Source organism: Zalophus californianus, chromosome 6 (assembly GCF_009762305.2).
Source record: "Zalophus californianus isolate mZalCal1 chromosome 6, mZalCal1.pri.v2, whole genome shotgun sequence".
Classification (NCBI taxonomy): Eukaryota; Metazoa; Chordata; class Mammalia; order Carnivora; family Otariidae; genus Zalophus; species Zalophus californianus.
In genome coordinates, this window is record NC_045600.1 from 24,306,382 (window position 1) to 24,331,547 (window position 25,166).

At 43.7% G+C, this 25,166-nt stretch overlaps 1 protein-coding gene across 9 annotated transcripts in view; it reads right to left on the reverse strand.

The window, feature by feature from the left end:
- The window catches only part of ADCK1 (aarF domain containing kinase 1), a 181,024-nt gene that overhangs the window by 129,053 nt on the left and 26,805 nt on the right, over window positions 1–25,166 (reverse strand). For 5 of the 9 annotated variants that reach the window (XR_003515977.2, XR_003515976.2, XM_027572205.2 and 2 more), the window contains exons 1-3: window positions 18,076–18,195; window positions 9,812–9,957; window positions 6,443–6,526 (exon numbers count right to left, since the gene is read on the reverse strand). Coding sequence is in view for 7 of the 9 variants with exons in the window: in XM_027572205.2 (XP_027428006.1) it covers window positions 6,443–6,526; window positions 9,812–9,946 (219 nt within the window). In the remaining 2 variants the exon portion in view is untranslated. Of the gene's footprint in view, window positions 1–6,442; window positions 6,527–9,811; window positions 9,958–15,675; window positions 15,756–17,795; window positions 17,878–18,075; window positions 18,196–25,166 lie in introns of those variants that run through there. The other 4 variants (XM_027572201.2, XM_027572202.2, XM_027572200.2 and 1 more) reach the window with 3 other exon arrangements.

Genomic DNA, 25,166 nt, shown 5'->3' on the forward strand with positions numbered 1-25,166 from the left:
GCCAAGCATGGAGTCTACTTAAAAAAAAAAAAAAAATCCCATCACCCCTCTAGACCTCCAGGTCCATCTGTACATTAGAGGCCTGAGCTAGCTGGTGCCGAAGATATCTTTCTCAAGGTCAATGGCATAATTATAAAAAGAGTCATCACCCCACCTAAGCCCCTTACTCTACTCCTCTAACCAATACCCTTTTCCCCCAAAACACTCTACCATATGCCATGGTTCTAAAGGTTGACAACAGATGACCCTTCTCTCTAAATGGAGATCTCGGGAATGTTGAAATTGTTATCCCATACTCAAGCCCTAAGTAGCCCATGTCCCTAAACAAGGTCAGGTATAAACATTAGCAGAATTTAATGGGCACGAAAGTTCTTACAGCAAAATTATAGCTGCTTCCCATCTGCAGGTGAGGAAGTACTGCAGGTGAACCTCCCATCTGTTTTATGGGAGCCCCATTCGAGGTGTAATGTTCCTGACCTCCCTCTTCCCTCTCACTCCCTGCGGGAGGAGGAGTCACCAATCAGACGGGTGAGTCCAAGAGAAGAAACAGATCGTGCTCAGCACCCCCCTTCCTCTCCCTTTTTGGGATCTGCACACCCCCATAAGACACTGGTGCTCCACTCCCTCTGGCCCTAAGAGGCAGGCCCCCTTGAGAGGTTTGTCCTGCCCCGTCTGTGCCTGCACAGGTAAGTCTATCAAACTCAGGAGTGAACTACAACAAGCCCACTGGCTCACAGACCCAAGACACATGCTCCTGCCCAGCATTTACCAGTAATAAAGCTGCTCTTCCTGGCAGACACCTGCATCTCCTTGGTTCTGCTTCTCGGACAAGGAGGAAAAAGTATTAATCATTACCTCTTCAAGCCCAAGTAGTAAGTACTAGTGTAACTAATATGATGCACACCCACATTGCTGACCTGACGCATCCAACACCACAGGAGTCCAGCAACCTACTCGGAAACAAGAAATTGGATTCAACTCAAAAGCTTCCCAGTCACAGCAGCAGTTGAGGTCCCCTCCTATATTCGGACTCTGATTAAGAAAGGAAAAGGCACCTGTGATCTGTCTCTCTCCCTCCCTAGACACACACATACTATCTCTCTCTCATTCTCTCTCGCTTCTACTCATCATCTGATAGTGTAGAAGCTCAAAAAATATTCAGTGACTGATGACTTTAAGCATTCTCATTCATGAAGGCTTAACAAAACTTTACCCAAGAACTTGCCATAGCTCCCTACTACCTCTGGTATAAACCTTGGCCTCTCGTCCCTCTGTGACCTAGCTCTAATTCTCTTTGCCAGTATGCCCCTTTGCTCACCCATACCCTAGTTCCCAGTAACACTGAACTAATCTGTCTCTTATAGACAAACCCCAAAATTTTACCCATCAACCTCAACAAAAATCACCTGTCCCCAGTGTTACATGTTTCAATCCCACCCACCTTTCCAAACCCAGCTCAAATACTTCCTTAACTCATTCAATCTCACCCAGATTGGGCCTCTTTCTCTGCTCCTGTATGCCTCAAGAGTCTTGACTATTTTAGGGTATACTAGTTGAACAAGTAAGTAAATATATTGTAGATAATGAGAGGCAGGTTTCTCACTGTCAGAGAAATAAGTTATGCATAAGGAATTGGAGAGAGCTAAATTTCTGTGACGTTAGACTGGAATTGGATATCAGTATGAACCCACGGTTTTTTAATAGATAGGTGTGTGTATGCATGAGTATACACACATATTTCCTAGCTCTGTCTTCTGGGAGGGCCTAGAAACAACGGCACTCCAGTAGCAATATGTACATCTAGCACCAACATCTTGGTTTCTAAATACCATCCTCCAATAAAAGAAAACGCTTCTTGGAGAAGTGATTCATTCCAGGGGTAGGGCAAGGAAAATACAAGATGAGCCTGGGGATTAGAAAGTTAAGACAGTGGGGGTACCTGGGTGGTGCAGTTGGTTGAGTGTCCGACTCTTAGTTTCAGTTCAGGTTGTGATCTCAAGGTTGTGAGATCCAGCCCCACATTGGGCTCCACGCTCAGCATGGAGTCTGCTTAGGATTCGCTCTCCCTCTCTCTCTGCCCCTCCTCCCGTGTGTGCACTCGCTCACTCACTCGCACACGCTCTCTCTCTCTCTCTCTCTCTCTCCCCCTCTAAAGTGAATAAATAAATCTTTTTTAAAAAAAAGTTAAGATAGTGCTCAAAAAAGAATGGAGACATACAAAAGGACACAGGAATCAACCTGAAGGAGCTCCCAACAGCCAAAATTAGAATAATTTGAACAATAAAAATAATGATGGTTTTGGATTGTAACCCATAGAATAATATAAATATCCATGAGTTCATACCAATAAAAATAATTAAATAAACAACTGAAGGAGAAGGGACAGTTCTTCCTTACAGAAGAATTCCAATTAAATGCAGAAATAAGGAAAATAGAAAATCAAGAATGATTTCTCGTTCATTAAAATGATGAGCCATTGAGGCAAACTTTGTGCCTCTGGATCTCCTCTCTGGCTGCATTAAATAATCCCCGTGTTTAATTAAATAAATTTGCTCATCTCTGTTCCTACCAAATTCAGCTGGGGCAAAGTCCAGTGCCACCCCTTCACAGATAGGAGGGTACAGATGCTTGGTGGTAGACCAGGAGCCCAAAGGGCCAAAATGGCTGCAATACTACTCAGCACCATGCAAACCTCTCCTCACCCTGTTTAGGCCTTGGGATTTCTCGATTTCCTTTCTTTCCTTGAATTACCAGACCTTCAATGAGGTATCAAAACCTTAACTATGCTTCAAGATCCAGCATGCTTCTCTAAGAGTCCCCAGTGTATCAGGATTCATTTGATTGCAAGTAACAGAAAACTGATCTCAAATCATCTGAAGCAAAAGGAGAATTTCCTGGCACATATAACTGGAAAGTCCAGTGGGAACCTGGCTTCAGGCTCAGCAAGATCTAGGGACTCAAATGACACTTCTCTCTACAATACTGACTCTGTTCACAGACAGGCTTCCCCTCATGGTGGCAAGAGGGCTGCCAACAGCTCTAAGTCAACACCCTATATTCGCAGCTAATGCAGCAGAAAAGGCAGTGCTCTATGGCGGACACCCCCAAAAGTCCTGGACCTGATGCTCACTGCCCAACACTGGCTTGAGTGCCCATCCCTGAATCAATCTCTAGGGCCACAGGAATGGACTCCACAGATAGCCTAAGTCATGTGCCCACTCTTGGAGCTGAGGGTGGAGTGAGTCTCACTCAAACCTCACGGTGAGTACATGAGATATGGGTGGCTCCCCAAAGGAAGTTTTAAATGCTACTCCCCAAAATGTGAACAGCTCTTGAGCTGAAAAATTAACATCTGTCTACAATAGCAGAACCCCTCGGTCAGAATCAACTCAGCCCTGCGTCCTGGACGTCTGTACCAGCCATGACTTCTTCCTGCCTTGTTCACAGGCTGGTCCACACCTGTCGCCTCTGGTTATAAGCAACCTGGACACGAGGAATCTGGTTCTTCAAAGCACTGGGGCCTCACCCCACCCCCTCAGCTGCCCAGCAAAGTGCCACTGAGCCCCTAGAAAACACTCCTTCGCTTTGGTTCCCACTTCCTCCTGATGTGAATGGAGCTGAGTCACTGAGATATCAGCCGGCCGAGCACGAACCTTGAAAGTACTTCTCTAAGTCACTGTCTCTTGCTCTAACATACTCTGGGACCTGGGGACGCTGGCTTGACAGGTGAGATAATTATGTTTTACCCTTCACTCATTCCTTTATCAGTCACGAAGACGAGAACAGATAAGTGTTCCAACGGAAGAACATACTCCTGCCATATTTACTCCTGCTCTTCAGTGCCAGCCAGCTCCCCTTCCCAGGCACAACTCCTGGGGACCAGCCTCCACCCATTACCTGTGCCAGCTGCCGCATGCTACCCTCCTGTCAAATATCAGGCTGCACTTTCCTTCCTGCATCCCCCAAAGCCGTCAGCTTCCCCGGGGGCCGTGGCCCTACTGCCTTTCAGATGACTTACCCGTGAGGGCCACTGTGGGCACGTCACCCATCCCCTGTGTGCTCTGCAGGGAGCTTGCCCCCGTGGCCCGGCCTGCACCTCTGTGCAGAATGTCGCTCTGGTCGGCTCTAAGGCGCACAGCCCTGGTTAGATGGAGAAAGAGGGGCGGGGAACAGGAGGGGGTGGGCACCAAGTCTCAGAGCCCGGGGCTTTGAGATCTTCTGACACAAACTAACATTTCATTCATTCATTTGCTCAACAAACCTTTATTCAGGACCTACTGTGTCCTGGGTACTGCTGTAGGTGCTGCAGACACGGAGACAAGTGTCTGTCCTCAGGGAGCACCCTTCCTGGTGGACATCTGACTGGTTTTGTTTTTAAAGATTTTATTTATTTGACAGAGAGAGAGTACAAGCAGGGGGAGTAGCAGGCAGAGGGAGAAGGAGAATCAGGCCTCCCACTAAGTGGGGAGCCTGACATGGGGCTCCATCCCAGGACCCTGGGATCATGACCTGAGCCGAAGGCAGACACTTAACCAACTGAGCCACCCGGGTGCCCCAACATCTGACTGACTTTTGATACCTGCTTCACATTTACACTTCACAACACACTGTCTCAGATATTATCTATATAATCCTCAATATGTGGCAAAGCCAACTGTGATCTATAGACAGGAAAATGGTAGCTCCAAAGGCTAAATGACCATCCCAAAGACAGAGCACAAATTCAGGTCTTCCATACACAAACCTTGCACCCTTTCCAGGTCCCCTCCCAAGGAAGGAGCTAGCAGGGTGTAGCTTGAAAGAGACATTAAGTCAACTCAGTCCTAGGCATCATCACTGGAGGTAGACGATACAAAAAAGATGACCCAATCCCTGATCCAAAAGAATCTATAGGCTACAGTGAGAGAAAGACATGTAACCAATTATCATCTGTGGTAGGAATAAAGAAGACAGAGTGATTAAATTCAAAGAGGAAGATATCTCTGGAAGGATACACAGAACATGATGATCACTTCCAGGCAGAAAAACTGGGTACCTGAGGAACAGGGAGAAGAAGATCATTTTGGATGTTCAAATGTTACATACTCTGAATTGCAAGCCATGTGACTCTACTTCCCATTAAATGATGCTTTGAGGATGCAATTGGCCTAATTCTACAGGGTAAATGATCTGCTTTCTTCAACAAGCAAATAGCTCAAAAAAAGGATGGAAGGGAAATATTATAGATTTGAGAAGATTTTGGTTGATGTTTCCTAATGCAATATATGCATCTCGTTTGAATCCAGACTATAATGCACCAACTTTAAAAAAACATTTTTGGGACCAGGGATATTTGAGTATAAACTAGCCATTAGAAGTTATTAAGGAAATACTGTTAATTTTGTTAGTTATGATTACAGTATTGAAGTTTTTTTAAGGTACTTATCTATTAGAGATACAGACTGAAGTATTTACAGATAAAATAATACAATGCCTGAGATTTGCTTTTAAATATTCGAGCAAAAATAAATAAATGAATTAAAAGTGAATGAATGAATGAATGAATAAAAGGGGTGAGTAGATGATACAAGACTGACAAAATGTTGATAATGTCTGTCGAACTGTCATCCAGTTCCATAAGGGTTCATTATACCATTCTCTCTTATAATGGTTGAAATTTCTATAATAAGAAGTTTAAATAAAAATTTTAAAATTAATTACCCCATCCACCAAGAAAGATTGAGAAGGAAAGCATCACGGAGGAGAGGTATTTGAGCTGAGGCCAGAAGGATGACTAGAAATTTTCTAAGGGGCCAAGGGCATTCCAGGCTGAGCAAAGACATACAGATCTATCACAAACCTCTCTCCGGAGGAAACAAAAGTATCTACACTTGACCCCAAACTCAACTTACATCCAAAAAAAACCCTCTTGCTTGATGCCCCAACTCATCTAGTTGTAGCATGAAAATCAACTGACCTATTGCAAGTGAGGAAAGAGGGTGTGGGGTCAACAGCTCCATTCAGCGGTCTAGCAAGACGCCCCAGTATAGACTTGAGAGGACAGGAAAGCAATTAACCTCTTTCAATTGGGTTTTGCCTGACAAAGCACTTCGGAAGCCAACTGAGTTATCTCAGGAACAGAGCCTTCATCCCTCCTGAATCATCCCAGACACCTGTGCTCCCCCAGAAACATACACCAGCCTCCCCAACAGTGCCTTGTAGATTAATAACCTCAGTACCATGGGATCCAGCTTGACGTCAGCCCGGCAGCCTAGCCCATCAGCACAAAAACACCTCCAATGAGGAGAATGCCCTCCCCTCCTTGCTCCCAAGCCCCCAGTCTCAATCCCCACACAGATCCCTGCCCACCTCCAGCTGCATGCAGGAAGCTTGCTGGCTTTGCAGCTACTTCAGGACTTATCTAGTCCTGGCCTGGCTCAAATGGGTCCCCTGGGCTCCTTACCTTGGATCGAAGCCGCAAGTACTCCTCTGAACCATAGGGGACACTCCTCAGGGAGGTGAGATAGTCATAACTGATGACAGCTGTCTGTGAACCAAGGAAAAGAAAGGCTCAGCTCCTGGGCGTCAAATATTGCTCCTCAGCCCCCCCCCTGCACCTGCAGGCCCCTGACACAGGCCGTATGTCTACAGAAGTAGACAACACCTCCCCTAAGATGCTCTGTCCCCCAGATCTTAGCCTGGCTAACTTCTTCCTGTCAATCAGGGCTCTGCACAAATGCCACCTTTGCAAGAGAGCCCCAATCTAAGGTTGCCCCACCCACCAGCAACTCTCAATTATTTATCATAACAACATTATCATACCCAAAATTACCTTGCTCACTTGTTTCCTTGTATGTGGACTATCTTCTCTTTGCTAGAATTTCAGCTCTGTAAACACAGAGGCCTGTCCTTCCCGTTAATCACTGTACCCCCAGCACCTTTTTACTATGCCGGGCACATAGGTAAATGCTCAGTAAAGACTAGTTGAATGAATGCTGGATAAACTTATTATCATAAATAAACATCGTTTTATATTTATGTTGCTCGGATAGCCTGAGTTTTGATTCTGGGTCCCTTGCCCAAAAGTCCAGGAGAAGTCCCCATATCCTTGGTGAATCAGAAAATTGCAGGCTTCAGATACCTCAGACATGGAGGAAGACGGAGGATTACCCAGGCCAAACCTTCCTTTTTAGAACTGAGCAACTGAAGCCACTAGAAGCTAAGGGATTTCCAAGGCTGATACCCAGAGAAGTCTATTCCTTTGCCTACACCCCCGAAGCTTTACTCCATTTGACATAAATGTGTTAAACGCCAACCACAAACAAGAGCTGGTCACTGAATAATGCACAAGGCCGATTAAGACCAGAGCCCTGGCCTTTAAAGAAGGCACAGCCTAATGACTGGTTTATAAAGCACTGGTAAATACCTTCTTCCCTCATCTCCAGCTACAGTTGGTCCTGAACAACCCGGACAACACGGATTTGAACTGTGTGGGTCCACTTACACATGGGTTTGGTTTTCTTTTTGTTTTTTGTTTTTGGTTTGTTTGTTTAGTTTTTTGTTGTTGTCATTGTTTTGGTAAACTGCAGTACAGTACTGTAAAGGTATTTTCTCTTCCTTATCATTTTCTTTTTTTTATTTTTCTTATTATCTTTTTATTTATTTGACAGAGAGAAAGAGCACAAGCAGGCGGAGTAGCCGGGAGAAGGAGAGGGAGAAACAGGCTCCCCAATGTGGGGCTCAATCCCAGGACCCTGGGATCATGACCTGAGCTGTAGGCAGATGCTTAACAAACTGAGCCACCCAGGCACCCCCCCTTATGATTTTCTTAATAACATTTTCTTTTTTCTGGCTTACTTTATTGTAAGAATACAGTATATGATACATATGACATACAAACAATGTATTAATCAACTGTTCATGTTATCTGTAAGGCTTCTGGTCAACAGTAGGCTATTAGTCGTGAAGGTTTTGGGGAGTCCAAAGTTGACTGCATGGGTGTTGGCACCCTAACCCCCTTGTAGTTCAAGAGTCAACTGTATTTAAATCCCTAAGGTTCCATCAAAGCCTACTTCCCTGAGGCCACGCATCCTGACTATCCTACAGGTCTCACTCCTGTGTCTGAGGTCCCCTAGCAGTGGTCACCTGAGTCACACATCTTGACCCAATCCGTGGCTTTAGATTGATTGTTTTTGACCCATTCATGTGAGCACTTCTCAATCATAAGCTCCTTCAAAGCTGGGTCGAGGTGGGACAGTTCATTTCTACCTCCCAAAGCATGTAAGACACTGCTGGGCCCCTAAAATGTCCTGGGCAAACACTTGGCAATCATTTTATATCCCAAGGCCTATTTATCTATTTGTCCATCTAGGTTCTATGACTAGCTCAGGAGAAGACTTCACAACACTGAGTATTAAGGAAACAATCAGACAACAACCCAAACAGACCGTGTATCAGAGTCTATCCACAACAAGCAAAAGAAAGGACAAGCTCATCCTGCAGCAGATAAAGGAGGAAAGAGAGCACTGAGGCACGTGGCAATCTACCCACCGATCAGGCAGTTCTATGTGCCTGTCCGGGAGCACTGCTCTCAGCAGCATGAAGGGGACACGATCACACAGGAAGGATGTCCCAGGCCATGGGAGAAAACCTCTGATGGTGAAATATTCAACTCAGATCCTCTGTTAGTTTGGGGTTTGCAGGGGATCCTCAAAAATCCTCCAAGGCCCTGCTGCTCTGAGTACGAGCCCTGCCTCAGGAACCATGTACACCAGCTCACGGGAAAGAAACCAGGTTTCCTGATAGAATTTCATCAAAGCTGCACAGTCCTTCCATAGGCATTGGCTGAGGAGTACCAGCCCAGGTCTGTCGCTAAAATACGATACAGAATCTAAAATGTAAAGGCTTGGGCGCCTGGGTGGTTCAGTCATTAAGCATCTGCCTTCAGCTCAGGTCATGATCCCAGGATCCTGGGATCGAGCCCCACATCGGGCTCCCTGCTCCGCGGGAAGCCTGCTTCTCCCTCTCCCACTCCCCCTGCTTGAGTTCCCTCTCTCGCTGTGTCTCTCTCTGTCAAATAAATAAAATAAATAAAATAAAATAAAATAAAATAAAATAAAATAAAATAAAATAAAATAAAATAAAATAAAATAAAATAAAAAAATAAAATAAAATAAAATAAAATAAAATAATAAAATTAATAAAATAAAATAAAATAATAAAATAAAATAAAATAAAATAAAATAAAATAAAATAAATAAAATAAAATAAAATAAAATAATAAAATAAAATAAAATAAAATAAAATAAATAAAATAAAATAAAATAAAATAAAATAAAATAATAAAATAAAATAAAATAAAATAATAAAATAAAATAAAATAAAATAAAATAAAATAAAATAATAAAATAAAATAACATAAAATAAAATAAAATAAATAAAATAAAATAAATAAAATAAAATAAAATAAATAAAATAAAATAAAATAAAATAAAATAAATAAAATAATAAAATAAAATAAAATAAAATAAATAAAATAATTAAAATAAAATAAAATAAAATAAAATAAAATAAAATAAAATAAAATAAAAAAATAAAATAAAATAAAATAAAATAAATGTAAAGGCTTCACAACAGAGACTGTGTGCAAGCCCGTCCTGCTGGAGTTCAGTAGGACCGAGGTGGGCCATACAGGAATAGAGATACAGGAAGGCACCCGCAAAGCTCTGCACACGTAAGGGTGTTACAGGTGTATCTCCACATCTGCTACATGTATGAACGCCTGCAGGTAATACTGCAGTCCATCTGCCACCTGGCGATGAGGAAAACCTACCGTGGCAACGGCTCTGCCCACCCTGACAGCGCCGAAGTCACTGGGATCCAAGTACTTGTTACTGTAGAGGCAGAAGCCCGAGGCAGCCAGAGCCGCGCTGGTCCACGAAGCAAGCTTGAGAGCCCTTCGGGCCATGTTCCCAGACCCTGCAGAAGGAAAGGAGACAACAAGGAACAGTTGAGTTCTGTAGTTAGTGGGACCAGGACCCAAATTCAGGCTCTGCCACTTAAATAGATTATATGACCTCGGGTCATTTTCTTACTGCAAAAGTTGTTGGGATAAAATGAGATCATGGATATAAAATGCTTAGTGGAGTACCTGGCACAGGTCAACTCTCTAAGTCATTATTCCTTGCACAGTGCCAGGTACCATTCGAGGCACTCGGGGGAAAGGAGACAAAGCAAAGTCCTTGCCCACGTGGTGCTTACGCTCTAGATGGCACGACAGATCCACAGCACACAGACATATTAGAATAGCAGCTGGTTAATATTAAGTACGGAGAAGAAAATCAAAGAGGGTAAGAGGAAGGATGATACATATGCAAAAAAGATGCTCTTTTAGATAGGGAAAGTGGCAGAGCATGCTAATCCTCGTTACTTGTAACTATTACTTTACCACCATGCACACATAGGTGTCATTAGCCCTCCGTGCCCAGGTCAGAAGTGCTCAGGCCAAAAACGGCAGCTGGTCAGAATCATCCAGATAAGCTCCCACATCTGGCTGATTTCCAGAATATTTATTTCAGTTAAAGTAAACTGCCCCTTGTCTAGATCAGTGGCTCCCTGAGGGCCCACACGACTGTTATTACGCTGTCCACTCACAGTCCGGCAGGGTACTTTGCGATTAGGGATTCAATGGCCCCCTGCTAATCTGTTTAACCAGACCCACTCCCAGTCAGTGGGATCAAGTGGGCTCAAGGCTCCTTGATGCCCTTCCCCACCCTACTTATAGTAGCTCAGTCCACCAGGTGGACTGTTGGAGCTTTTAGGGGCCACTGTACCCAATAGGCTGTTTCCCCTTCAGTTTCTGGGAACTCTATATCAGACTAAAATCCTCGACCACAGCTGCAGGAGGCAGGGGAGAAGTCCAGGAGAAGTGAATCACCAAGCCACCCACATGTGCAAACCCTGTACAGACCAGCAGGAAGATTCAGGTCATCCCTGTTTGCTTCTGCTCTGGACTCAGTCTGTGACCATTCCTTCCCTGCTCTGTGCCTCTCTTTCCCCTTTGTAGGAAACTATTGCTACACACAGCCTTGTCTTCTTTTTCTTTAAAATCTATTTGGACTCGAGCCTCACAGTATAGTCACAGATTTTTTTTAAGTATTCACAGGTACATCTTTTTTCCATTCTTCTACTTTGAGCTTAAATTTTATACTATTTCTCTAAACAACATATACTTGATTTTTTTTGTTTGCATTTAATATAACATGTATTTAGATTTAGTTTTATTATCTCCTTCCATTTCAAAAATACAGATTTCTTATACCACATTAACAAAATGAAGGATAAAAATCACATAATCATCTCAACAAATGTAGAAAAAGCATTTGATAAAATTCTATACCCATTTATGATTGAAAACTCTCAACAAAGTAGGTACAGGGGAACATACCTCAACATAATAACGACTATATATGCCAAGCCCACAGCTAACAGCATACTCACTGCTGAAAGATTTCCTCGAACATCAGGAATACGACAAGGATGTCTACTCTCACCTCTTTTATTCAACATAGTACTAGAAGCCCTAGCCAGAGCAATAGGCAAGAAAAAGAAATAAAAGCCATCCAAATTGGGAAGGAAAAAGTAAAACTATCACTATTTGCAGATGACATTTATATACAGAAAACCCTGAACAATCCACCAAAAAACTGTTAGAATAAACAAATTCAGTAAAGTTGCAGGATACAAAATCAGCATGCAAAAATCTGTTGTGTTTCTATACACTAATAATGAATAATCAGAAAGAGAAATTAAGAAAACAATCCCATTTATAATTGCATCGAAAATAAAATACCTAAGAATAAATTTAACCAAGGAGGTGAAAGACCTGTACACTGAAAATTATGAGACATTTATGAAAAAATTAAAGACACCAATAAACGGAAAGATATTCTGTGTTCACAGATTGGAAGAATATTGTTAAAATTTCCATATTCCTAAAGCAGTCGACAGATTTAATGGAATCCCTATCAAAATTCCAATGGCATTTTTCACAGAAATACAACAAACTATCCTAAAATTTGTATGGAACCACAAAAGACCCAGAATAGTCAAAGCAATCTTGAGGAAGAAGAACAAAGCTGCAAGTATCATGGTCTCTGATTATACTACTATATTACAAAACTGTAGTAATCAAAACAGTATGGCAGTGGCATAAAAACAGACACATACATCAATGAAACCCAACAGAGAGTCCAGAAATAAACCCATGCACATATGGGCAATTAATTTACAACAAAGAGGCCAAGAATATACAATGGGGAAAGGACAGTCTTTTCAATAAATGGTGTTGGGAAAACCAGATGACCACATGCAAGAGAATGAAACTAGACCCTCATCTCGTATCATACACAAAAACTAACTCAAAATGGGTTAAAGACTTGAACATAAGATTTTAAAACATAAAACTCCTAGAAGAAAACATAGGCAGTAAGCTCCTTGACAAAGGTCTCAGCAATGACTTTTTGAATCTGACACCAACAGCGAAAGCAAAAAAAGCAAAAAAAAACAAATGGGACTACGTTAAACTAAAAAGTTCCCACAGAGCAAAGGAAACCATCAACAAAATGAAAAGGCAACCTACTAGATGGGAAAAAATATTTCTAAATCATACATCTGATAAGGGGTTAGTATCCAAAATACATAAAGAACTCATACAACTCAATAGTTTTAAAAAATATATTAAAATATGGGCAGAAGATCTGAATAAACACTTTCCAGGGAAGACATATAAATGGGCAACAGGAACACCAAAAGATGCTCAACATCAGTAATCATCAGGGAAATACAAATTTAAACTACAATGAGATATCACTTCACACCTGCTAGAATGGCTCGTATCAAAAAGACAAGAAATAACAAGTGTTGGCAAGGATATGAAAAAAAGGGAAGCCTTGTGAACTGTTGACAGGAATGTAAATTGGTGCAGCCACTCAGGAAAACAGTATGGAGGGTCCTCAAAAACTTAAAAATAGGACTACCATATGATCCAACAATTCCACTTCTGGGTATTTATCCAAAGAAAACAAAAACACTAACTCAAAAAGACATATGCATTCACATGTTCACTGCAACATTATTTACAATAGCCAAGATACGGAAACAACCTAAATGTCCATCAATGGATAATGGATAAAGAAAATGTGATACATAGGTGAATATAATGGAATACAATTCAGCCATAAAAAGGAATGAAATCTTGCCATTTGTGACACCATGGATTGGACCTGGAGGGTATTATGCTGAATGAAGTAAGTCAGAGAGAGAAAGACAAATACCATATGATCACACTTGTATGTGGAATCTAAAAAACAAACAAAAACAAAAAACAAACTCACAGTTACAAAGAACAGTTTGGTGGGGGTGGGCAAAATGGGTGAAGGGGACCAACAGGTACAAACTTCTAGTTATAAAATAAATAAGTCATGGAGAAGTAATGTATGGCATGGACTATAATTCTTATTAAATATTTGAAAGTTACTAAAAGTAAATCCTAAAATTTCTCATCACAAGAAAAAAAATTTGTAACTATATGTGGTGATGGAGATTAGACTTACTGCAGTCATCATTTCCCAATGTATACAAATACTGAGCCACTACATTGTATTCCTGAAACTAATATATGTCAATATACCTCCATTTAATTTTTAAAAAAAAAAACACACAAAAATGTAGATTCTGAGGTCTACCCGTTGGCCCACTGAATTACCAACTCAGGGGGTGGGACTCAGGAACCTGCATTCTAATAACATAATGGGTGATTTTTATGCAAGCTAACGTTTGAGAACCATTCTTCTAAATATTTTCTTTTTACTAAAGAGGCTGCATGTGTTCAAATCCATCAGTGAAACCATGCCCAAAAAACAAGCCTTCCAGCTTTATCATACCTATTCCCAACCCCAGGTATCTGCGATCACCCTTCAAGAGTGACAGCAAACAATTATTTTTAAAGAAATAATGTAAGAAACACATTTGTTCCCCTAAACACAAATGCTCTGGCCCAGCTCCTGGGTTTAGTTCCTAACTCTGCAAGAAAGGGGTTTGTAAATAAAAAGAAATTAAAATCTTGCTTTGTAGAATGGACTTTATATTTTTTTTTTTTTTTTAGTATTCTCTTTATTTATGAAAAGCTCCCTATCCCCACATCATTCTGCTAGCTTTTTATTTATTTATTTTTTTTCTGGCAACATTTTAATAAGCCAAGGGTTCCTTCCAGACAAGAGACATGGTAGTTGAGAACATGCACTCCAGCAGGCCTGGGTTTGAGCCCCTCTACTCACTTACCAACTGGGTAAGCAGGCAAATTACTAACTCTCTCTGACTCTTGTGACCTTCTCTATAAAATGGGGATGATGACAGCACTGTCTACTAGATGGGGTGGTGAGGGACGAGTAAATCATGCAAAAAGTATGGCTAGGTGCCACCTACACAGTAAGAACACAGTAGCAACTGCTATTACCACCACCACTCATCTCTTATTATTATAATTATTATTATTATGACTGCTATTAATTATTTCCTTTCCCAATGCCATGCTTTGGTAAAGGACCTTATTTAATCCCCTGCCTGTCAACTTTTGGAGGACTTCTGCAGGCCTCACCTCTAACATCCTGGCAGGCCCCCACCTAATTCTACCTTTTCACTTGGCTCTCTATACCCTCAGCCTTAGTGTTTTCTATCAAAAAGGGCAGCATGCTCAGTTCACCCTCTACCTTGTCCCAGCAAGACAGAGGGTTCCCAACTGGACCTGGAAGCAAGCCTTACATTGGGCTGCATGCCCTCAGCTCCTTATACATCTTCCTTCTTCAAGATCATCAGTGCAAGAAAGTCCATGAGAGGTGATTCAGGGACCTTCCCTATGGGGCCTTCAGAGAAGCCCACATTAAAAAGGTCATACAGAGCCACTGGTGGCTCATGCATCACCCTCCAGGCCTATCCCTGTGGGCAAGGAGGCCACCTCTAGTCTTGAGATCACCCACCCTGGGAGGGGAAGCCTCAGCCAAGCGGACACAATTCCCAAGACCCGGTTTTCATGCAAATGTCCTCAGTAATAAAAGAGGTGGAAATTGAAAAACATAAAACAAATGATATAGGAGCCAAAGTATGTCTAAATAGATTGGAGCTGGAGTTTTCCATAAGGTGTCAGTGAGTCTTTAACATGCAAATGAGTCGCTTCCCTCGGGGTATTTTAAAAGACCCTGTCAGCCGTGAAATATGTCTGTCGATGAAAAACACCTTTCATTATTAAACCCTTTGCTAATGAATCGCCTGCTCTGTTCTGTTTACTTGTCTGACTTTCACCTGAGTTACCTCTTACAGAAGCACACACACTTTTGGGGAGGGGAAGGGAGCTTGAGGACACCAAGACCCTAAAACCTAAACATCGGATAACAATATTAGCAACAACTAACCTTTACAAAGCCCTTTGCACTCATTATCTCCTTAGAATCTCCAAAAAACCCAGGAAGATGAGACAGATATTATTATTATCCGCAGGCATAAATAAGAAAAGGAAGGAGCAGAGGGGGTGAGAGATTTTTCCCAGGTGACTCAGCTAGTAAATGGCAGCATTAGAGCTTGAGCCTATGTCACATGACCTCCTTCACGGACTTGCAGAGCTCTGTTCACCAATGTTCTTACCACCGTTCACAGGTAACCGTGTCAGTCACTTTGGGCACCGACTTTGATTTCTGACCCTCTATCAGGCCCAAACAATGGCGGCATGTAGAAGACACTGCCTGGAGCCCTGGAAATCAACATGGCAGAGTATCAACCAAAGCACCTCACCAGAAACAACCCATTCTCGTCTAGGAAACATTTAGGAGAGCTGTGTTATTGTCAGATCTATGAGAAGAATGGACTCCATCTTGCTGGACCATAAGGGAACACCCCAGCAGGTGATGAAACGAGGCAAAATGCAAGTGCAGAAAGTTCTACAAATGGGAAGTTGATGGTCAAATGAAATGTCCATCCCCTGGACACAACTAAATGGGGAACCAAACACTTACTGTTTGTGGTGGGCCAATAAATGGCTATGCCTATCAGTTACCACCCGTCCGCAGCCCCCTCCCCATGCCACATCCCAGGACAAGAAGCATGGAACCACCTTTCCCTGCTTGGTGCACACGTAAGAATGGCCAGAAGAAAGGCAATTTGGGCTCTAATTCCATCAGTCCCATAAGTGACCACAGTCTCCTCACATTTCCTAAGTAGGCTATTAGAGAAATTGAGCCTTATTTCTTCTGGTCTGCTCCGCTTCCAAGCCTGGAAAAGACCCAATAAGAGTGATCAGGTTTTCAGGGAAACCTGAAAATGTTTCATGATGTAGTTAAAAAGCAAACGAGGTAGTTGATACCATCGTGTCTCAAGTCTGGAAAGATGCACAGCCAATGCCCAGGGACCATATAGTTGGACTGATCAGGTTTCTAACCTGCCCTACCACCAATGATGCTGTCCAAATGTAATCAAACTCCCTTTCCTAGGGTTTGACGCCCAGGAGGCGGCTGAATCAATATTGATTAAATAAAGGAATCCCTGGCTGATGCCAAGGTCCCAGAGCAGACAGAGAAAATAAATCTCACCCAGAAAAGGAATAGAAATTCTCCATTCACTTCATCCTGGGAAAGTGGGGACTCAGGGCAAACAGTGGAAAACCAAACACAAAGAGCACGTGGCAGGTAAGAGGTGGGTCACTGGAATCCCTCTGACACAAAAATCTAAACCCAGGAGATTTAGTGAGTGAGTTGGGGGCCAGGCGGTTGAGCAAGGAGTAGGGGAATGGATGCCAGAACCAAGCACTATTTTTATCTTATAGGTCCCCTGTCTGACAAGAAAATGTATATAACAGGAAGGAATAAAATGCAAGCTCTCCCAGCAGAGGTCAAATCTTAACATCTGTGAGGGCTGTTGAGAAATAGCCAAGCCAATAGACACAATAGAATATGATGTAACCCAGGAAAAATGACACAAGCATAGACTTCGAGAAAACCTGTATATACAAAAATGTAGGGGCAAATTAACAGTGTACACAGTAATACGCACATGTTTACCATCACTACAAAAAGTTAAACTGGCAAACAAGGACACAAAGGCCCATAACCCGGTGTGAAGAGCTGGTGCTTTAAGTTCACAGGACTTTTTTCCTATAAAGCAATAGTACTCAAAAGTATGTTCCGGGCAGCATCCCTCTCTCCCAGGAGCATGTTACAAATGCAAATTCTTGCTCCCCACCCCAGAGCTGGTGAATCAGAAACTTTGGGGATGGGGTCCAGCATTCCGTGTAATAACAAGCCCTCCAAGTGATTCTAATGCAGTCTGAGAAGATGTGCAATAAGAAAACGCTTAAAGAAAACATAGGAAGTCACAGATAAGTCTAATTCACTTTCAACTCGGCAAGTTATCTCTTGAGCACACACTAAGTGCCAATGATCATGGACGGGATAAATAAATACTTGTTGAATTGGCTGACTTCCTACCTAGTAGGAAGTAAACGCCACTTAACCTGGGGACAGAGCTGTGCTGTCTCCCATAGGTTGCTCTCCATACACAGTTGCCATCTGCACGTTTTTAGAGAGACCTGGAAGTGCAGGGCCCGGCAAGGTGCGGGAGATCAGGAGCGCTCTCGGGGCACGCCGCGAGTCCAGGCGGAGCACAGGGGTTTCGTCTGCGCCCCTGCTCTCGTCCAGACCACGCCCAGCCCCCCGCCGCCCGCGCCCCGGAGCCCGTAGACCGCCTAGGGAGAGATCGCCTGGTTGAGCCACCTGATGCCCCCTGGTCCAGCTCCAGCCCTGCCTACGCGCGAGACCGCGCCACCGAAGCAGCCCGTCCGCGCTTCCGCCCACTGCTGAGCCGGGCTGGAGCGTCTCCGCAGAGGGGGCGGGGCCCTGCGGGTCACGTGGCCACGCACCGGCCCCCGGTGACAAGGTCACAGGCCGGGGGTTCCCTCCCCACAGCCTGAGCCGAGGCAGGCCCCCGGCGCGTCTATACCGCCTCCCCCGCGCTCCACGCGCGGTGCGGCCGCGGCGCGCCTACCCTACTCACCCCAAGGGACGCAGGGACGCGGCGCCAGGTTCCACACCGCACGCGGGTGACGGGGCTCGCAGGGACTTTGCTTTCCGCCACCGGCGGATTGCGCCTAATGAAGCGGAGGCGCCGCGCGGCCTGCCGGGACTTGTAGTCCGTGGTTCCCTAAGCCGCGGGCACTAGAGCCACGGAACCCGCGCTCCCCCTGGACCTCTCCGTCCGAGGAGTCAGAGAGGTCAAGACACCTTACCTGTCAGATAGCCTTGTTTCTTTGCCCGGCTGCGGACAGAGTCCTCCTGTCTTTCCGAAGGAGGCATAGATTCGTGTTCAGTGGAGGATGGAGTTGTCGGTTTGTGTATTTTAAATAAGGTATTAGAAGAAGTAAGCGAGGAATACATTTACTGACAGTTGCCGAATGGTGAGAATGTGCTGATTAATCTTAGTTATCTCTGGCCCCCATTCGTTCATTCATTGATCTGTTTCGCATGTTTATAAGATGTACTTTAGAGACATTCATCAGACGTTCACTCATTTTACAAATATCTCTTGAGTTACTTCTTGAGGGAACAGAGTTGGAGGGAATTGATCTATCAATTCAATACAATTGCAATCAAATTTCCAACAGGATTTTTTCTGGACTATCACAAGCTAATCTAAAATTTATATGCAAAGGGCGCCTGGGTGGCTCAGTCGTCAAGCGTCTGCCTTCCGCTCAGGTCATGTTCCCAGGGTCCTGGGATTGAGTCCCGCATCGGGCTCCCTGCTCAGCGGAAATTCTGCTTCTCCGTCTCTCACTCTCCCTGCTTGTGTTCCCTCTCTCGCTGTCTCTCTCTCTGTTAAAAAATAAATAAAATCTTTAAAAAATAAAATAAAATTTATATGCAAAAACAAACGGTAAAACATTGCCAAAACACTCCTGAAGGAGAGTAACTAACGTGTTTCAAAGACTTGGCCTTTCGTATATCAATATTTATTATAATGCTGTAAGAATTAAGGTCATTCGGTATTAGTATAAGAATAGGCAGAAGAGGGGAAAGAAATCAGCTTAGAGAACCCAGAAACAGATCCAGGCATTTGTGGGATCTTGATATATGACAGAGCTGGCATATAGATCAATGGGGAAAGACACATCATTCAATATATGAGCTGGAGCAACTAGTTATCTGTTGGATCCTTCATTCACCCCCCAGACAAAAACTAATTCCAGGTAGATTAAAGACTTTCAAGGGAAAAAACAAAATCAGAAATTTTAAAAGAAAATAAAGGAAAACATCCTGTGATCTCAGGGTAAGGTTTATTAAATGACACAAGTACAAACTATATACATAACTTTGATACATTTGGACTGCATTAAATTCAACAACTTCTCTTCATTGAAGGGCATAAAAAGACAAGCCACAGACTAAGACAATTGATGCACAGAGACAGCAGTGGTGTAGAATTGCCTAATACAGCCCCCCTCCCCTGCCGCTGTCTCAAGTTTGTGGTGTATACATGCTAAGATAGGAACATAAATAATTTTCAAGCAGTGTGAGAAGTGTGAGCTGGAGGTATGAACAAAGAGGTATAGAAACACAAAGAAGGAAAGAGTAATTTTGCCCAGGAGATTCTGAAATGCTCCATAAACTAAGAACTGACTTGGAGGCTGGGCATTAAAGGTTGAATAGGGGCTCCCCTGAAGAAGGTTGTTCGCATCAAAAAAAAAAATCATGTAAAAAAGCATAAAGATGCAGTAAAATACAGTAAAAGACATAAAAGATATTTAAATTAAAATGGGAAGTTTAAAACCAGAGAGAAGACAGAACAAATATATTAAAAATTTAATATGGTTACTCTAATTGCCCCTTAACTATGAAAATGTTACTAGCAAGCTAGAAGTTACCCTGAGGAATGGAAATAGGGGAAGGGGGGGTTAGAGAACTTTGTTTACACCCTGTGCCCTTTTAAATTTGAATTTTTTTTACAATGAATGTGTGTATAACTTTTATAATTAAAATTTAATTATTTAAACACTTCTTAAATTTTAATTTTTAACCCTTCAAGTTCAACATGTTGAGTACACTCATTTAAATCCGCTCCTTCCTAAAATCCCATGAAAAGGACAGGAAAGGAATTAAAAAAAAAAGTCATAAAACCCAAAGGGAACAAATGAAGAGACAACAGGCAGATGGAAAAAAATCAAAAAATAAATGTGGGAGGCTCCAACGCAGATAGGCAAATGAGGCGCTTATAAACAAGCCCCAGAAATTCTGACTTTAGAGTCTAGTCTGGGATCTGGACCTCCATAGTCCTTAGAAAGCTCCCTCAGTGATTTTAATGGGCAGCTTAGTGGAAAAGCTCTCTCAAGGAGGCAGTTCATGTAGTGAAAAGCCAGTGGATTAAGAGCAGTGGTTCTCAGGCAGGTTAGAATCACCTGGAGAGCCTTAACAGCCCTCCTGGGGAGTACCTGGGGGGCTCAGTGGGTTAAGTATCTGCCTTGGGTTCATCTCAGGGTCCCGGGATGGAGCTCTGTGTCTGGCTCCCCGCTCAGAGAGGGAGTCTGCTTGTTCCTCTGCCCCTCTCCCCACATATGCACAAACACACAGATGTGCTCTCTTTTTCAAATAAATGAATAAAATCTTTATTTTTTAAAGATTTTTATTTCTTTGACAGAGAGAGACACAGAGAGAGAGGGAACACAAGCAGGGGGAGTGGGAGAGGGAGAAGCAGGCCTCCCTCAGAGCAGGGAGCCTGATGCAGGGCTCGATCCCAGGACCCTGGGACCATGACCTGAGCCGAAGAAGGCAGTCGCTTAAAGACTGAACCACCCAGGCGCCCCTGAATAAAATCTTTAAAACAATAACAACAATAATCCTCTTGGGCCACACCCTGGGGGGCAGGACCCAGGTGTAACTATTTTGTAGAGCTCCCCAGAGGGTTTCAATGCCTATGCAAGGTCATTTCTGGGGGGCAGGACCCAGATGTAACTATTTTGTAGAGATTCCCAGAGGGTTTCAATGCCTATCCAAAGTTAGACACCACTGATTTAGAGTCAAAAGAGTCTTGTTTCAAATGTGTGACTTAAAGCAACTTTTATACAACTGATGAATCACTAAATTCTACCTCTAAAGGGCGCCTGGGTGACTCAGTTGCTAAGCGTCTACCTTCGGCTCAGGTCATGATCCTGGAGTCCTGGGATCAAGCCCCACATCTGGCTCCTTGCTCAGCAGGGAGTCTGCTTCTCCCTCCCCCACTCCCCCTGCTTGTGTTCCTTCTCTCACTGTGTCTCTCTCTGTCAAATAAATAAATAAAATCTTTTTTTAAATAAATAAACATATTCTACCTCTGAAACCAATAATACAGTATATGTTAATAAAAATTATTTATAAGTCAGAGGGGGAGACGAACCATGAGAGATGATGGACTCTGAAAAACAAACTGAGGGCTCTAGAGGGGAGGAGGGTAGGGGGATGGGTTAGCCTGGTGATGGGTATTAAAGAGGGCACATTCTGCATGGAGCACTGGGTGTTATGAACAAACAATGAATCATGGAACACTACATCAAAAACTAATGATGTAATATATGGTGATTAACATAACAATAAAAAAATTAAAAAATATATTTATTTATTTTTAAAAGCAACTTTTCTAATTTGGCAAAGCTTGATCTTCCTTCTTGATTTACCAGTGATAAAATGGTAGTTTCCCTCTTGATAAAAGGTCTTAACTATTATCTGTCCTACCTACCTCAGAGGTTCTTACGAGGATCAAGTGAGATGGGGTGTGTTTACCTGCCAAACTGGCTGCTACTAATAGGCCCTCACATTTCCTGTTCCCCTATAATTTCAAAGGTCTGCTTCATCCCAGCAATCTGTTCTCTCTTCCAATGTCACCCCTCCAGAGAGGCCATCCCTGACTACTCTTACCTAACCGCCACCACCCCACCACATTCCCTGAGACACACTCTATCCCCTTACACTGCTTTATTGTTATAGCACTCATCAGTATTTGAAATTATATTATTCGTTTGTTTAGATGGCTTTTATCTGTCCCCTCCACTAGACTGTAAGCTTCATGAGAGCAGGGATTTATATCCTCAGTGCCTAGAAAGGAGACAGACAAGAGAGAAGCAAAGAAACAACAGGATAGTTGCATAATGTAATAAACCCTGTAAAGGAAAGAAGCAGGGGTGTGTGATAAAGACTAACTAAACAGAGGCCCGAGATAGTGTTTGGATAGAGAAGTCAGGCAAGGCGTCTTTGAGGAAACTGCAACCTGATGGATGAACAAGTCAGCCATGGGGAAGTTGAGGAAGTATGCTCCAAGCAGAGGGAACAGCAAGTGCAAAGACCCATGGGGTAGGAAAGAGTCTGGCATATTTGAAGAACAGAGAGGAGCCCGGTGTAACTGAGGCAGAGAGAATGGTGTGGGAGAAGGTAGGAGAGGCATGTAGGGGCCAGGTCACACAGGGCCTCAGAGCGCTCACTGGTTTGGATTTTAGTCCAAGTGCACTTGGAAGCCATTGAAGGGTTTTGTTGAGATGGGATGTGACCAAAGAAGCTACATAGAAAAAGCACTGAGCAACCGAAGCCACAAAGGGAAGCAGCTAACTTGTCTCAGAACCTGCCAAAGTCCCAGTTGAGTTTCTGAGGCAACAGGGCCGGGAGTTGGTAAGCTGAGTATTCAGAATGCTATCCAAGAGAAGTGTTCATGCAGGATGCTGAGTGTCTTGTCCTCGAAGTGGACCATCTGGGAGGAAGCATCAGACAGCACCCAACCAGAGGAAAAGCAAGAGAATCCAAAGTGCAAGGTTCTTGCTTAAGGCAATGAGAAAAGATTACTGCGGAGGGAGTAATAAGGGAACTGTGTTCTTTGCAGAAGGGAAAAGCCTTAAGGCCTGTAGTAGAGAAAGCAGAAAATCTGTATTTGGTTCGCAGCAGTATTCCAAAGGTAAGCAATGCGCTACAGGGGTCACAGCCACAGAAGGAAGCATGAGCTGGAGGGCCGGAGCTTGTGTTAACACCTGCCTAGGACAGAGTGTCCACCCAGACCCAGGACCAGAAGGTCAGGGTCCAGCTATCCCCAGAGGGCAGCTGAGCATTTGCCAGAGAATCTGCAGACCGATCCATATGCCATATGCATTTGTGTGCGAGGGTCTAAGAGCAGAGACTAAGATTGAAGAGAGAGCAAGGCCTGCTGGCTCTGAACACTTCTAGGTATCAATGACCATGAGATGGAAACCTGCTCAGCCTGCCCCATGGGATAGTCAGACTGGCCTGGACTTGATGGACGTCTAAAGGGATTTTTTTTAACACCTGGGAGGAAGTAAATCAAGATGAGTAATCTGGAATTCGTTTCCAACCCAGGAGTGGAGTGACATGGAGAGCAGGTATTTCTTATCTGCCTCTGACTAGCTGAGGGATCCCACAAAAAGCACATCACACAGGCCCTTCGGTTTTCTTCTTTTTTTTCCAGGTTTATTGAGTTATAATTGTCATACTCTTCAGTTTTCTTATTTGTCATAAGGAAGAGGAAAAATGCCTTGCAAGAAACAGCTGATATATCTCAGGGTAAAAACCAAATGAATTCTTAACCAGAATTCTAAATCAGTTTACTGGAGAGATACGTGTGTGTGAGTGTGTATGTGTGTACACATATATCACATATAAATTTATATATGCTAATAAATAGTAGAAATGCTGTCATTTATCAAGCACTTATTATTGCCAGATGCTAGTCTAAGTGCTTTAAGTATATTTTCTCATATAACTTTCATGATATATGAGATAGATACCATTATTATCCCCATTTTATAGCTGAGCAAACTAAGGCACAGAAGTCAAGCAGCTTGTCCAAGATCACTCGGTAAGGGCAGAGCTGGGGTTCTGTCCCATGAGTCTGACTCCAGAGCCCACACTCCGGAATGAGCAGCCCACACTGATCATAGGTGTATTTAGAGGGAATCATTTGAGGCAAATGTCTGGAGCCAAAGTAAACTACGGCCCTGAGGTTTTTGAGCAGTTTTAACAGGAAATAGGCAAGCTGGCTCAGCTTTATTATCAACCCATTAATCGACCACAGCTCTCAGTTAAGAGGCAGGATGGATTGGGAGTTCGGTTAGCTGGTTCCAGTCCTGCCTATGCTACTAGTTGGCTGCTGACCTTGGACCTTGGACCAGTCATTTTCCTCCCTGTGATTCAGGATCCTCTTTTGTAAAGTATAGGAGTTTTATGGGCAGAACTCTAGGACTCTTCCAGCATTCCCATTCCACGATTCTTTGCGTCTGTAAGCAATGTCCAACCTCCCTAGACTGACATCGAGGGCACAGTTGAGCAAGCCGCTGGGCTGAATATCCTCTGTACCCTGCTGGAGGTCCTCTTTCCACCCTTCTCTGTCCTGCCCTCTGCCCAGGAGACTGACCAGCACAGGCTGCATCCCTGGGGCTCCTCTGTCCTCTATCTTACAGTTGGGTTTGGCTACTGGTAAGCATGGGCAGGAGACAGGGAGACCCAAGGAGATAGAGGCTCAGATATCTGTTCTCTCTCTCTCTCTCTCTCTCTCTCTCTCTCTCTCTCTCTCTCTCACACACACACACATGCACACACATGCACACAGACATACACCACTTCCTGTGTGTGCTCCTGCCCTTTGGGTCTGCATTCCAGCAGAGGCTGTGTTCCTTCTGCCCAGCCCCAGCTCTCACTGGGCTGCAGGAACACCCACACTGCACGCCCTCAGACCCGGGAGCAGTGAGAGCTTTCTGCTCTGCTAGCGCCCAGCTGCTTCCTCACCACTTGATAGGTCCCTTAACTGCCTGTACCTCCTCTAAGCAGTTCATTCATGCAACACTGCGTTGAACATGCATCTACTCCCTGTAGGATCCTGACCGCTGCAGCCCCTGTTGGTGGGGAGGAGGTGGTTTCCCTCCTTGCCATTGCTGCCATGAATTCAGAAATTTCTCCATGCCCCAGGAGTCCCAGACCTCAACACAGGAACCCCACAACACAGGAATCCCCCCTCCTATCGGAGTCCTGCAGGCTTCCCCACCAAGCCCTTTCACTAGCTGGGGACCTAGAAATCGGCACTTTCAGGGTAATGAAGCAGGATTCCCCAATTCTCCCACAGTGCTA